The sequence below is a fragment of the Uloborus diversus genome, chromosome 1 (assembly GCF_026930045.1).
Source record: "Uloborus diversus isolate 005 chromosome 1, Udiv.v.3.1, whole genome shotgun sequence".
NCBI classification, from domain to species: Eukaryota; Metazoa; Arthropoda; class Arachnida; order Araneae; family Uloboridae; genus Uloborus; species Uloborus diversus.
Genome location: NC_072731.1, coordinates 209,329,442 through 209,343,570, shown reverse-complemented (window position 1 = coordinate 209,343,570; position 14,129 = coordinate 209,329,442). Strand labels below are relative to the sequence as shown.

The following is a 14,129-nucleotide window of genomic DNA, read 5'->3' as shown; positions in this document are numbered from 1 at the left end:
GGATGATTTTAATTGTCCATAATATTAACTAAAATCACTCTAAGCAAGAAAGTGCTGCTCCCCTAAATTTCATTCTTAAATTGGTCCATACTTGTCACAGAATATTTTTTTACTGATTTTCCGAATATCCAATGTATTGCAGTCACTATTTGCTGTCAGCTCCAGAAACTACTATCATGCAAATATTGAGAAAAGAATCAAAATTTGTTCCCAGTACTTGCATGATGATGGTTAACACAGCGGTAGAGGGGGAGGTTGGTAGGGGGGAGGAGGAGCAGTAATTACTATATTACTTATTAACCCTAGCATCAATGATCGGGCACCCGGGTACATTTTGTGACTTCATAATTTTTATCTTTTCTGATTTAACTATCTCTTTTTAAAACTGCTTTTAATCCTTGTTACTTACATGAATTCGAACTGAAGAAAGTTGTAACCATGTTTTCAGAAACATTCTTGGGGGGAGTTTTTTAGCATTTAAAATTGTTATACCTATATTCAATAACCAGGTACCCAACACACTGCACATCAAAAAATACCCCTTCAAAATGCTTCTGACACCATTCTTGATAATTCTTACGTCAAATGAGCACTTGAATCAATATATCACCGTTCTCCCCCTCACTCCCCCTCTTATGATATTGCACCCCCTAAATTTATTCAGTTTTCACAGTTATATAGCAGTTATTTATATCAGACAGGGAAAACAGCATTGTATTCACCTTTAATATTCTTCTGAAGGGTTACAGAAATGTATAGTTCAAAAGCATGAAAATTTGTAGCAAGGCAAGTTGGGATCCCACCCCCATATCTAAAAAAAATCCTCACAAAAGATTTTTTTAAAATAAAGTTTTGTTTTAGAATTTTTTCGCTAATTTTTTGGTGTAAAACCAAAGTATTGAACTCACTTCATTTGCCAGAAAAAATTTTCATGCTGTAAAAAAATAAAAATAAATAAACACTTTAAAACATTACATATTACATAAGAGTCACACTGCAGATCTTAGACGCAAATAAACTTTCTGTATCGTTGACATTATAATTTACAGATTTTGTCAAGATTTTAAATGAAATTAAGTATACTCATAATATGCATTATTTCATATTTATATTTCAAAGGGCACTGTACTCATTGTTTATCCCTCTTCGATCAAATTCTTCAAAATTATCGAAGCATTTGATCAATCGTGTCAACACCAGATTTTGTTTTGTTATAAAACAAAATAGTTGTGACTTTTGGTTGCTCCAGAGTTGCTTTTGTTGTGATGTGAACTGGAAAGCAATATTATGGCATTTTTTTTGTTGATATATGAACATATTGTTACATCGTCAGTGATACCGAATTAGGAACTCTGTGTCTCTCGTGATGTAGACAATAATATTTCAGCTGGAATATATGGCCTGCCATTCTTTTTATTTATTTATTTATTTTTTTGAGTATACCTACCAATGTCAGATGCCATGAAAGCAAAGATTGAGCAAATAATAGTGAGGATAAAATTACAGAAACTATTTTTCGATGCAGCGGGCCACATGTATAAGTTTTGCGGGCCCCATGTGCTCTGCCTGCAGTAAGTTTAACAGCACTGGTATAAATAAATAAAATATTACGAATTCACTATGAAATACCAAAATGCACAGCCTAATACATCCAGTATTACAAAAAAAAAAAAAAAAAAACTGGAGAAAAACATTTTTTTTCTAATAGACTATACAGCTTGAAACAAAAGCATAAAACGCTGGAAAAACAATAAGCCATTTGTAAAAACAGAAAACACACATTTCTGAAGATGAGGTTGGAAGAAAAAGTTCCATTAAAATTGAAGAGGTGTCAGAAAAAAAATGTCTTCCTGCTCTACATCTTCAAAATTGGTACCCTGGTTTGGTCATTGACGCTAGGGTTAAGTTCAAAGTCAAGTCCAATTTAAAATACGAATTTTTGGTGTTAAAACCATATCAAAAACTGAAAACTGAGTCAAATAATTTTTTTAGGTCAAGCTAACCTTTCAAAGCTTTACCTTTTTGCAACATTTCTTGCATTGTCTCGATGTCACATAACAAATGGAATAGTCAAGTAAGTCCTTGGAAGACTCATCCAAAAACTAATCTTAACAAAAGTGTTTTGTCCACTTATTTCACAAAATCTGTGTCTCAACCAAATAAGTTCAACTTCACTACTCTGTATTCAAGAAATATAAACTTGAATAAGAATCTTACGGCAGGTAGGTTCCGTCAATTTCAGCCTCTCCATGATAGCATGCAACTCAACCAAGGAGAAAGAATACGGAGTTTCTTTTGTCATTAGTTCATCACCTGAAACAGACAAATTATAAACTTTTTCAGATAGCTCATTCTAGAACCATAAAGCTCAAACTTGTCAGGATAAAGGAAGTGACAAGATTGACAATGATTTTTTCACATTTAAAGAATAGTTTGATTCCATTAATAATTAGAGTTAAAAACTTTACATACACATTATACATAAGTCATACAGTAAAACCTGTCTACAACGATATTGTTGGGACCTAAAACAAGTATTGTTATAGACAGGTTATCGTTATAGACAGTTTGATTATTAATGCTGACATATTGCTGTCGGGACCACGGAAAATATCGTTATAGACAGGTTTATTGTTATAGACAGTATTGTTATAACAGGTTCCACTGTATATGTGTATGAAACATAAGACAGTGTTTACATGACAAAATGCTGAGTTTGAGGAGTAAAAGCATTTGAAGTTTGAAAAGTATCCAAAGACTTTGGGCATGAAAAATATTTGGTAAAGAATGATGCTGTGTTATAATTAGGCTTGTCAGATTTTTGAACAGTTCAACTGGGACACCGGAGTGCCCCCCCCCCTCCCGTCGCTAGTATTCAAAAGAATACACACCGCTGGTTTTTTGTTTTAGAGGGTAGTTCTCAATGTTCTGAATAAATAGTTGCTAATTATGAGCACAAGCATCTGACACAAGTAGATAAATGTAAACATTTTATATCTTACATGTTACTATTTATAAGTTACTTTAATCATAAAAAAGTTTGAATGAGGAAAAATGTTTTAATAATGTTTAGGCTTTAATTTTGTAAAAATACTCACAAGTTAATACAATATTAATTTTACAAGTCAGTGTTTCAAATGGCAAAGTTATTATCCTGAATGATTCTTCACAGTTAATTATTTTTAGACTTTTTTGGTGATCTGTAATCAAATTTATCTTTTTCCGGGAAGTGAAGTAAACTGACCGGGTCACTGGGGTTTTATCTGAAAACCGGGACTATCCCGGCAAACCAAGACATCTGGCAAGCCTAGTTATAATCAATGTGCTATTTTGAGTAAACTGTAAGTTTATTCAGCTACAATAAAGATTTTTGACATGCATGTGAAACGAACAAACTAGTTTTTCTCCTGTTTTTCGTATGGAGACAGGACATGATTGTCTTGCGAAACATCTTCATAGGTTCAATATCTTTTCTTTCCCAAACTGGACATTGTGTGGCAGCGACACTGTTATGGATGCAGTGCATTTCAGGGAATGCCCGTAAGTTTCTGGAAACATATATGACAGATACTGGAAGGCCAGAGAAAAATTACAGGGCGTACAGACTGATTGACCCTATTAAACTTTTTACTTGTTTTACATTTTATCATTTTGGACGGTTACAGTTTAACTTGATCATTTTATCCCGTTGTGTTTTTATATTTTTACAATTTTTAAATTTTAGATGTTACATTTTATATTTGTACATTTTCTCCTTTTAAATTTTATATTTTTACAATTTTTCAACTTTACATTTTACGTTTGTACACTGTTCAAAACAATTAGAGGAGCACATGGTTTTAATAAAATTACACAAAAATGTATACCAATAAGTAACATAAAATGAATCATCCATAATTTAAAGCATACCATGAAACGGAATAAAAAAACTCTATATGTAAATCAAAGTTCATGATGTCAAAAACCAGAAAAAGGAGATAAAGGCAGAAATCGGGATGTTGCAAAAACGTGTTTTATTGCTTTAACTGAAATTCGATTGCCCAGTATTTGTTTTTGAGACAAGGTTACTTAAGAATGTCTCAACAACGTGATGAACTGGAACCTATGGCATGGTGTATTATAGGCATACAGGAATCCCAGCAAACACAACGTAGTGTCACAGATGCTGTTGCAGTCGCCAGAAGTGTTGTTACAAGGCTGTGGAATTGATTCCAAGAAGCAGGAAATGTTAGACATTGACCAGGGCAAGGTCGGCATGCTCCACTACAGCAACTGATGACCGGTATATATGGTTTACAGCCTGTCGAAATAAAACAGAGACTTCTACGCAGCTACAAAGACAGTTGCGCTTGGCTACAGGAAGAAGGGTGTCCCGCCAAACAGTACGTAATCGCTTCATGGGGGGGGGGGGGGAGGCTCTATGCACGTAGGCCAATGGTCTGCATTCCGTTGACCCCATGCCACTGTGTGGTCCGAAGAAGATGGGCTGCTGAACATTGAGGTTTGGAACAACATGATTGGAGCCAAGTGCTGCTTACAGATGAGTCCTGATTTAGTCTGGAGTGTGACATCCGACGTGTTCTGGTATGGAGGGACAGGGGCACTCGAAATATCCCCGCATTCGTTCGCAAACGGTCACAAAACTGACGAGCTGGTTGCATGATATGTGGTGGAATCAACATAGGCGGACGTATGGGCCTGCATGTCATTCGGAATGGCACTTTGACTGGCCGAAGGTATGCCGACAAGTGACGAGATACTGCGACCTCATGTCATCCCTTAAGCTGGAGACATTGGAGATTTCTTTGTTTTGTCTTTCTATCCATTGCATGCCAATACGTGGCTGTCTCATGCAGTTTTCTTCACTTTTTTGCTTGCTCTCCTAATTGTTTTGAGCAGTGTATATTCTACCTTTTCCTTTTTTGCTTGTTACATTTTACATTTTTATAGTACACTTTGTTCCATTTTTATATCGTACTCTCTCTTCATGTGTGCTGAGTGCACTACCTATGCGCACTCTAGTCAATGAATTCCTATGTTCAAGTGCTAAAGATAAAATATGTAAAAAAAATTTTCTCATGTATGTCAAAATATGAAGTGAATTTATGAAATATGAAAAATAAATGAAGTATTTATTTAACTACTGTTCCAGGAATTGTTACTGGTGCATAATGGTACTGGTCAACAGTAAAACAAAAATAAATAAATAAAAATTATAAATAAAAATAAATAAAATGAGAAAAAAGGTCAAAAGGTCTGTAGAAAGAGTGAAAACATATTATGTTCCTAACTGGTGCATTTAGTTTCAAAATGAGAAGCATTACCTTTCAAATTAAAAAAAAAAAAAAAAAAAATGCAACAATGTATGGAAAACAGTTCTGGAGGAAAAGCAAAATTGATTTTTTTGAAAATTAGGGGTGAGAAATGGCACTCATGCTGCCCTCTTGTGTGGACTGTATTTTAGCACACTTTTTCAATCCTGGCACATTTTTTGGGGAAATATATGCAAGTGACTTAGTTTTTTCCTGAATAACGAAAGTATGCCAGCGATAAATTATCCTAAAATTCTTCAATTTTAAGGAAAAAATATCCTTTTCACTTCCGCTGGATAGGGTAACAATACTTTTAAATATAAAGAAGCAAAATTTCCATGTACTTTACCTCTATTGAAGAGTGTCTCTGATAGAGCTGCAGTTATTGCACGAACTTCCTAGAAGAGAAAAAAAAAGATTTTGAATGGTACTCAGAGGACAGCAACCATGTAAGTTACTATATCAAGAAAGGCAAAAGTTCTACATCATTTTCATATCAAGTATTATTAAATTTAACCCGAGATTGCTCGCGCGACCAAAACAAACGGGAATACTCGCTCAGGGTATCTCATACCCGAAGAAGGGTTTTCCGTATTTTCAAGTTCATTTTTTAATTCGAAAAGGTTAAAAACGCAAATAAGAATGAAAAATATAATTATAATACATATTTTTAAAAGACTCACATTCATTTTGTGCATTTTTTGCAAATACATGCCATACGCTCCATACAAATATGTTTGTCCCATTTTTCACACACAAATTCGGTTTTTCTGTCTTTTTTATTTGGGCATTTAGTGCACCTTTTTATGTAGGTTTCGCTTTTTTTGCAGGGGTTGCAATGCCTTCACTAGATCCTAAATTTAATTTTAAGTGTCTTGGAAGCATTTCGTATGCTTCAGTACAGAGCTGTAGCACAAATACTTTCGCAGGGGTATGACACACCCGTAGAAGACAATTCCAAAGAAACAATTTTTAGACTGTCCCCACCATTTCTACCGCTTCAAGGTTATGACTTTAGGGTGAGCTACTCAAGGAATTTTCCACTTTTATGAAAAGGTTGGGGAGAAATTTGATTGAAAGAAAGGTGGTGGGTATGTCATACCCTGCGCAAGCAATCTCGGGTTAAGTAAGAAGTACTTGGATATCCTTGTAAATGTGTCCTTTTTTTTTTGGCATCTCAGAAATTAAAAATGTGATAAAATGTTTAGAATATGACTAAATAATAATGTATAACAGATAAATGCATGATTAAACTGTCCTTCCAATCATTGAATATTATACATGCACAAACTACTAATTTACTACACTTATTTTGGCAAATTATTGTGCTATAGTACATTATAAGCAGCCCTGTTATATCTGAAATTATCAAACATAAAATATTCCTTGTTTATGTAATATCACTTTTCACTTACATATTCAAACCTTTTTCTTCGTCTGCAAGATTAATTTAAAAGAGAAGGGTGGATAATATATACAGCCTAATTATACAGCAAATATATATTCAGAAATATTTTGCTAATTTGACTGCAAAAGAAAAAAAGGTCGCATTAAATGGAAACATATCTTCCTTATTTTAATTTCTTCGATATATATACATATATATATATTTTTTTGTACTTATGCTCTTATTACGAACTTAACAGGAACAGGACATCTTATTCTTTTCTGTATTTAAGAGTAAATAAACTCTCTATTTTTTTGGTTGGAACAATCATCTACATGCAACTTTAATGACAAGAGATGAGAGAAAATAAGGAATAATTAACAATGAAATTGAAAAAAGTTGGGGAACTTAAAAAAGCAATGTTTTCAATTAGGTAGACTGTATAGACTGCACCCAAGTGTAAAACATTTTAGAAATAAACTTAACAATTTTAAAAAGGTTCAAAAAAAAAAAAAAAAAAATTCATATTCACGAGTTAAAACACCTTAAATGATAAAAATTAAAGCAACTATTTAAAAAATAACATTAAAAAAAAATGCTTTGCCAAAAGCTTTCCTGAAATTACTTACATATTTAGGAAAATCCAAAAACACTTCTAGGGGCTCTGGCAAGAGCTCAAATCGATGGACAAGAGTCTGCAGGTACAACTCCAGAGCCTTCTGGCGTTCCACTATGAATGATTCTGAGCGATTTCCAAACACCTTTTTGGGAGGAATCAGGCTTTTTTCGAGAGAAAATTTGGAAACAAGCTAAGGATTGAAAAAAATATAAATTAATATTTTTTTACTCAATCTATATATATTCTGTACCTCAGAGCTAGAGTGACGTAAGTCCAAAAATTGTAATTTTCTGTTCATTAGTGCATTGTATGTAGTGCCTATTCCTCACATCGAGACATGTGAACATAATTCTGTAAAAAAAAATCTTTTTCAATTTTTTGCCAGGGTTGAAAGAGCGTGCATCCTACCATTCTTTGCATGAGCCAGAAAACTGTTTTTCCTCTGTACTCTAAAATTATCATAATGTGACTCAGACTTCAAAAATATCATAATATTTTTGAAAATATCGAAAATATCCGATATTTTGTTATACATGGGATATTTTGATATCTATCCAATATTTTCAATTAGCACAAACTAAAGTGTTCAAAATAGTAAAATGCATCCTCAAATCACTCTTTATTTTTCCACATTATAATTACAATATGTAGACTTAAAGTTAAGATTATATTCATTATTTATTTCAAACATTTCATTTTACATTTCTATCAATTTTAATGGAGTTAATCAAGCATAAGCTATGTTTTACTCACTTTTCTTCTGTCAGCTACTTTTGCAGTTGTATGATTCAGTAATAATATGCATTAAGCAGGGCACAGTCGTAAGACATTTTCTTTTTTTTCTGAGCAATAATTAATATTAGGCACTTTTATATGTATTAAAATTGGAGCAGCACTACTAATTTTATGAATATAGAATACCAGTAAAAAAGGAATATTATATTACTTTGTTATATTAATGATGTATTAATACAACATAAAACTATAGTACATAACTTTTTGGTTATTTTTAAAAAATGATTACTTTGTAAGTAATATATTACTATGATTATAATGTAATTTTTATTTTGAAAATACTGTAGTCGAAAAAATAAATATCGGACATATATCGTGATACATATCCACTGATATATATCGGTGAACCCTGATGTGACTTACGTTGTTCTGGCTCTGAGGTACAGAATTGTTACTTTAACCTTTTTATAATAGTAACACTTAACACTGACTGTGCCCCAAAAAATGATTGCCTTAAGGATGATTATATGTTGTTGAATGGCAATCAAAATAAGCATTTAGACTACTAGAATTTCTTTGGTAAAATATCTTGCATTTATGCAATGGAAAATAAATACAACGGAACATCAAAATGTGAACTAGTTGGGACCATCGTCAGTTTGGATTTTCAAGTCATTTAAATTTTAGAAAATAGCAAGAAAATACGATTACAAAAATAGAAGGTAAGTGAAACTGGGGGCTGATGGGACAAGCTAGTTTTCTATTGAAAAAACTGAGTTAAAAGTTCATAATTTTATCCATAGAAGGCTGTACAAGTACTAATTACATTCATGTATTCAACCATTTTTTTTCTATTAGCAGTTTGAAATTCAAAGAACAAAATATTTCTTAGTATCAAGATGAGTGAATTTTAATGTTTTGTAAATACTTGATTTGATTTACTTTTAACTTAGTTTTAAACAATAACAATTGTTGTTATTTTAGAGCTTTTATTTGCTATTATTCATTTGCAATCAATTTTTTGTGTTTGGTATAATAGACTAAATGTAACTTAAAATGAAATCGGGTCCAAAGGGACATGTCCCATTAGACCCCTTATTGTTAAATACGAAAATTCTTAAAACAACTTTTATTGAACCAGAATCTATTACTATGTATTATTTTGTGTAAAACTAATTTAATGTTTTGACTTCTTTTCTTTCTTTTAATTATTACAATAAATTAAGTTACATCAATTTCTCAAAAATCTGCTTGGCAAGATTAATAGCACTATTTCTGTATTAAATAAAAATAAAATCTTAGGTATAGTTAATTTTGAAAAATAAATTTTATCATTTGCTGTAAGACTGAGCTGATAAATAATCAAAAAATCTTGAGGAGGATTTAAAGACTGATTAAACATAGACTTACACTTAAGTTTGCATGCTTTCTTATAAATAAGTAGTGGAAAACTGAAAAGCAAATTTAAAAAATATTTTCATAAAATCTTATATTATTAGTGCACAATACTGTTCATTTCACAAAAATTTAGTTTCAATAATTTACAAAAAAAAAAAAAAAAAAAAAAAAGAAAAAAAGAAAAAAAAACCATTAATTTTAAACATTTTTTTTTTTTTTGTCAGAAAGAAACACTTTTTTCTTATAATCAAAAGTTCTTTGCATTATTTTAATTAAATTGTCAAAAAGTTTTCATTGCAGCAAAATTGCCTATATTTTTTATGTACAATTGTTTTGAAATTGAATAATTAATCTTTTGTTTTTGAAAAATTTGATTTACTGAAATTGTCTTAATATTTGAGATGTCTCGAGTAAAAAAGAGAAAAACCAACAGAGAGAGAACATCTGATGATGTAATGAAAACTGCTATATACAATAATTTTAGATGATAGCATCCCTATAATTGTGGCTGCGGAAAAATACAACATCAAAAAATCTACTTTGTTCAGGCACTTAGTTACAGTCAAAAAAATATATAGCTGCAGATAAACCAGAACTCTTACAATTAAGGTGTGTTCCAAATCAAGTGTCCACTTACAGTGGCTCCCAAAAGTGTTCGTACACCTTGAAATTTTGTAGCAAAACCAAAATAACGCAAAACTGAATTCGAATATAAAGTCCAATTTTTTTTCACACCATTCCTATGACATTCGGAATAAAACTTAGTAGTTTTTTTTTTCAAAATATCGCCAGATTTTATTTTTGAAATTTGTCAAAAAATGAAGAGAAAGAAAAAATACGCCGCAAAAGTCATCGTACACTGAAATATTTTCGAATAAATTCATGATTAAAATTATCATATGAGTGTTTTTTATTATTTTTGCATTGTAATGACACTGTAAAGTCATTTACAGTTAATTTTTTGTCTACTTATTTCCTAATATTCTGCTTATTTTAAAATGGCAGGTATGCGTAGAAAACAACAAACACGATACGAAATTTGATTTTTTTCCGTCACAGTAACGATAAATTGGTTTGAAATGTCTCTAAATTAGGTAATTTATACCTTTCTATAGTGAAGTGCTTGATAAAATGCTTTAAAGACAAGAATCGGATCGAAAACAAGGTAAGAAAAGGTCAACTAGCAAAGTTAACAATGCGTGATCAAAGGTTTTACAATTAAAAAAATTATGAAAAATACACATTTGAGTGCTGAAAAAGTTTCTGCAGAATTGAATGAAACATTTTACATTTAATTTTCACCTAAAATTGTTTGCCAAATTCTCTAATTAGTTGGATTAAGTGGGACCTCTTCCCGCAGAAATTCTCTTGTTCGTGCGAAAAACAGTAAGCTTACGATTTCCGTCATAATATCCATGATAAATAAGCTCAAAACGCTTTGGAACAACGTCTTACTTATAGATGAAAATAAATTCGACATTTTGGGTTAAATTGTTATATAATTGAAAATAGAAGAAAAACTGAGGAATTGAATCTTAAGAACTTAGTTGGATCAATTAATCAGGACGGTAAAGGTGTTCCAGTGTGAGGGTGCATTACAGTATCAGGACTTGGAAATTTGGAATTTTTTTGATGAAATAGTGATTCATGCTGTTCACTTTAAATATTTTAAAAAACAATTTTAAACTATTAACCCAAAATTTGGTAATCGGAAACAACTTTGTTTTTTATCAATATAACGATTAGAAGCACACGTTTGCGTTTGGCGCCTCAAAAATCATCCTTAAACTTAGAAATATCTCCTCAAGTGCCAGATTTAAACTTAATGGAACATATTTGGAGATATCTGGTTGCTAGATTACGAAAATACGCCATTGAAACGAAAAACGAACTAGAAACAGTAAGACTCGAAGTGCGGCTGGACACTTACTCAGAAATTGCACAAAAAAAAAGGAAAAAACAATGAAATCTATTCCCAGACGTTTAAAAGCTGTTGTTTATACTGCATGATATTCTACTAAGTAATAAGTTTGTAAAAAGTTAGATTATTTACTAATTTTTTGACATTTTTTCAAAGTGTACAAAGACTTTTGTGAGATAAAATTTCCGGCAATTTTTGTTTTTTGATTTTTTAAAAATTATGTTTTAATGTTTTCTTAAAAATTTTCATGTAGTTTTGTTAAAAATAGATCATAGATCTTATAATAAAATACCTATTCCGAAATATTAATTCTAACCAATGGATAATAGCCTATTACATTGAAAGTCCTAGGTGTACAAACACTTTTGGGAGCCACTGTATGAACAAGAAATCGCTTTAGTGAACTATTTACTTACAGCATCAAAAATGCACCAAGGTTTACCAACAGTAGAGGCGAGAAAATTGGCATACCAATATGAAAATGCCTTAAAGCTTTTCATGCCAACTAATTGGAGAGAAAATTTTCAGGCTGGATCAGATTGGCTATATGGCTTTATGAAGCAGAACCAATCACTTTCAATTCATGCTCCGGAATCAACCAGTCTGTCCAGGGTGACAAGTTTTAACAAAGTAAATATTGATCTGTTTTATGATAAGTTATCGAAAACATATCAGAGCTTCAATTTTGAGCCACATTGAATTTTGAACTGCGATGAAACTGGCTGCACAAGCCGCCAAATGTGATAGCAGGTAAAGATTTAAAGCAAGTTGGGCAGATAACTTCTGGAGAGCGAGGAAAATTAGTGACTGTTGGTTGTTTCATAAGCCTTTCTGAAACAACCATTCCACCTGCTTTTGTTTTCCCCAGAGCAACTGTTTCTGATTTTTAGGTAGATGCGGCTCCACCAGGAAGTCTTGCTTTACTGGTTGGATGACGGGTGATCACTTTTATAATGTAATGAATCATATTGCAAAATATATAAACTCTTCACCTCAAAATCTTACTCTCCTATTATTGGACAATCATGAAAGTCATGTCACTGTCCCAACTATTCAGTATGCTCACATTGCGAGGACACATTGTCTGAAAAAGTAGCACAAGTGCTACTTTTTCAGACAATATTGATGCATATAACATAAAATGGTCTTTTTGTAATAATTTTTCAGAATAAATAACAAATGTGTAATTAATGGCATAAAAAATGTATTTATTTTGGTGTCCCATTAGTCCCCAGCAATGTCCTGTTAGACCCCAGAGACAGGGTCTAATGGGACAAACTTCATTTTATGAAACAATAAACATTTCTAGGGTATTAATCAAATTACTTTTAATTTTTTTATCTGTTGTTAGGAAACTGTCTAAAACAAACTACCAATAAAAAATGTAGCAAGAATCTCGAAAGTTACAATTTCTGTAACAAAAAATATCAAATGCGTCCATTAGCCTCCAGTCTTCCCTATGTCATTTAATCAAATGAAGTGATTATAATTATACTCGCTAATAAATAAAATCCCTATTTCCTGAAAAAATCAGGAGCGTTTTGCTGCTAATTTGGAATTTAAAAATTATAAAAAGGAAGAAAATAAAATTTTTTTGTTTAAAAAACATCAGATTTCTATTCTTTTTTCACAAAAAGGGTACACCTGTGATCATGATTTTTTGTAAATGGTTTGATTTCGCTGTTACGATTTGTTACCACTTGCTTTTTAATATGATTTAATATTAATAAAATTTTATGTTGCAGCCAAATTACATTTAAAAAAAAAAGAGCATTAGTTATTCGAAGTGTCCGCTATTCAGAATTAAGGGGACTGGGATTCGAAGAAATGCCCGCTAATTAGGTGTCCACCATTTGGGAGTGTCAGTTAAGCAGGAGTACCCCCCCCCCTTAAATACTGCAAAGACTTCCCCCCCAAAAATGAGAAAAATACCCCTCAAAACAACCCCTCCTAAAAATTTTAATGCCGCCATGACCCTGGCAAAATGACGCCCCCCCCCCATATGTAGGCACTCTTGAGTTAAGGGAGGTTTTTACTGCACTACTCAGCCTCAATTTTCCTAATGGTTTAAGTCATAACATTACAAACAATAAAAATTTAATAAAAAAAAGATAAAAACAGTCAAAACAGAATGAAAAAAACAAAACAAAATACTTACTTTTTTCATGCATTTCCACAAACAATTTGTACCTTCTTGAAACATGCCATGTGTAAGGTGATATATTAATTTCGATCAAGTAACTCTGAGGATGGAAAAAAACATCATTTTACTACTAACATATTAATTTTACTATTAATTATAAATAGACAATGCATGAATTGTAAAAAGATGCTTCAATTATTTCCTTCTTTGGTTAAAGAAATTATGATGCTTAATATTTAAACGATCTTTAAATGCTCAGTTGCTCACATACATGTGTCTGTAGTAGAGATAAGGCAGGCTCAGCCCGGGCTCTTGAACCGAAAATTGGTTTCGGGCTCGAGCGGGCTCGAACTCAAGCAAAGATATTGAATTGTCAATCTCCAAACAAATTCAAAGTAAATAAACATTTTCCTACTGTGAGAAAATGAAAGGAATATTTAAATCAGTTCAATCAATGTGAAAATTTAACCAAAAAATTAAAGAAATTAACTCTTATTTAGTTTTTTTTTTTGCAATTACTATTGAAATATGTCATACAGTAATGCATTTGAAGTGGAGCATTTTGAGAAAACTTAGAAACTTCTGTTAATGAAGAACATTTGACATAACATTTT

General features: G+C 31.7%; 1 protein-coding gene across 1 annotated transcript in view; it reads right to left on the bottom strand.

Annotated features, from left to right (window-relative positions):
* The window catches only part of LOC129224646 (nischarin-like), a 48,380-nt gene that overhangs the window by 33,381 nt on the left and 870 nt on the right, over nucleotides 1–14,129 (bottom strand). Inside the window, exons 2-5 of the mRNA XM_054859132.1 lie at nucleotides 13,532–13,615; nucleotides 7,329–7,508; nucleotides 5,662–5,710; nucleotides 2,218–2,313 (exon numbers count right to left, since the gene is read on the bottom strand). Coding sequence (XP_054715107.1) covers nucleotides 2,218–2,313; nucleotides 5,662–5,710; nucleotides 7,329–7,508; nucleotides 13,532–13,615 — 409 coding nt within the window. The remainder of the gene's footprint in view (nucleotides 1–2,217; nucleotides 2,314–5,661; nucleotides 5,711–7,328; nucleotides 7,509–13,531; nucleotides 13,616–14,129) is intronic.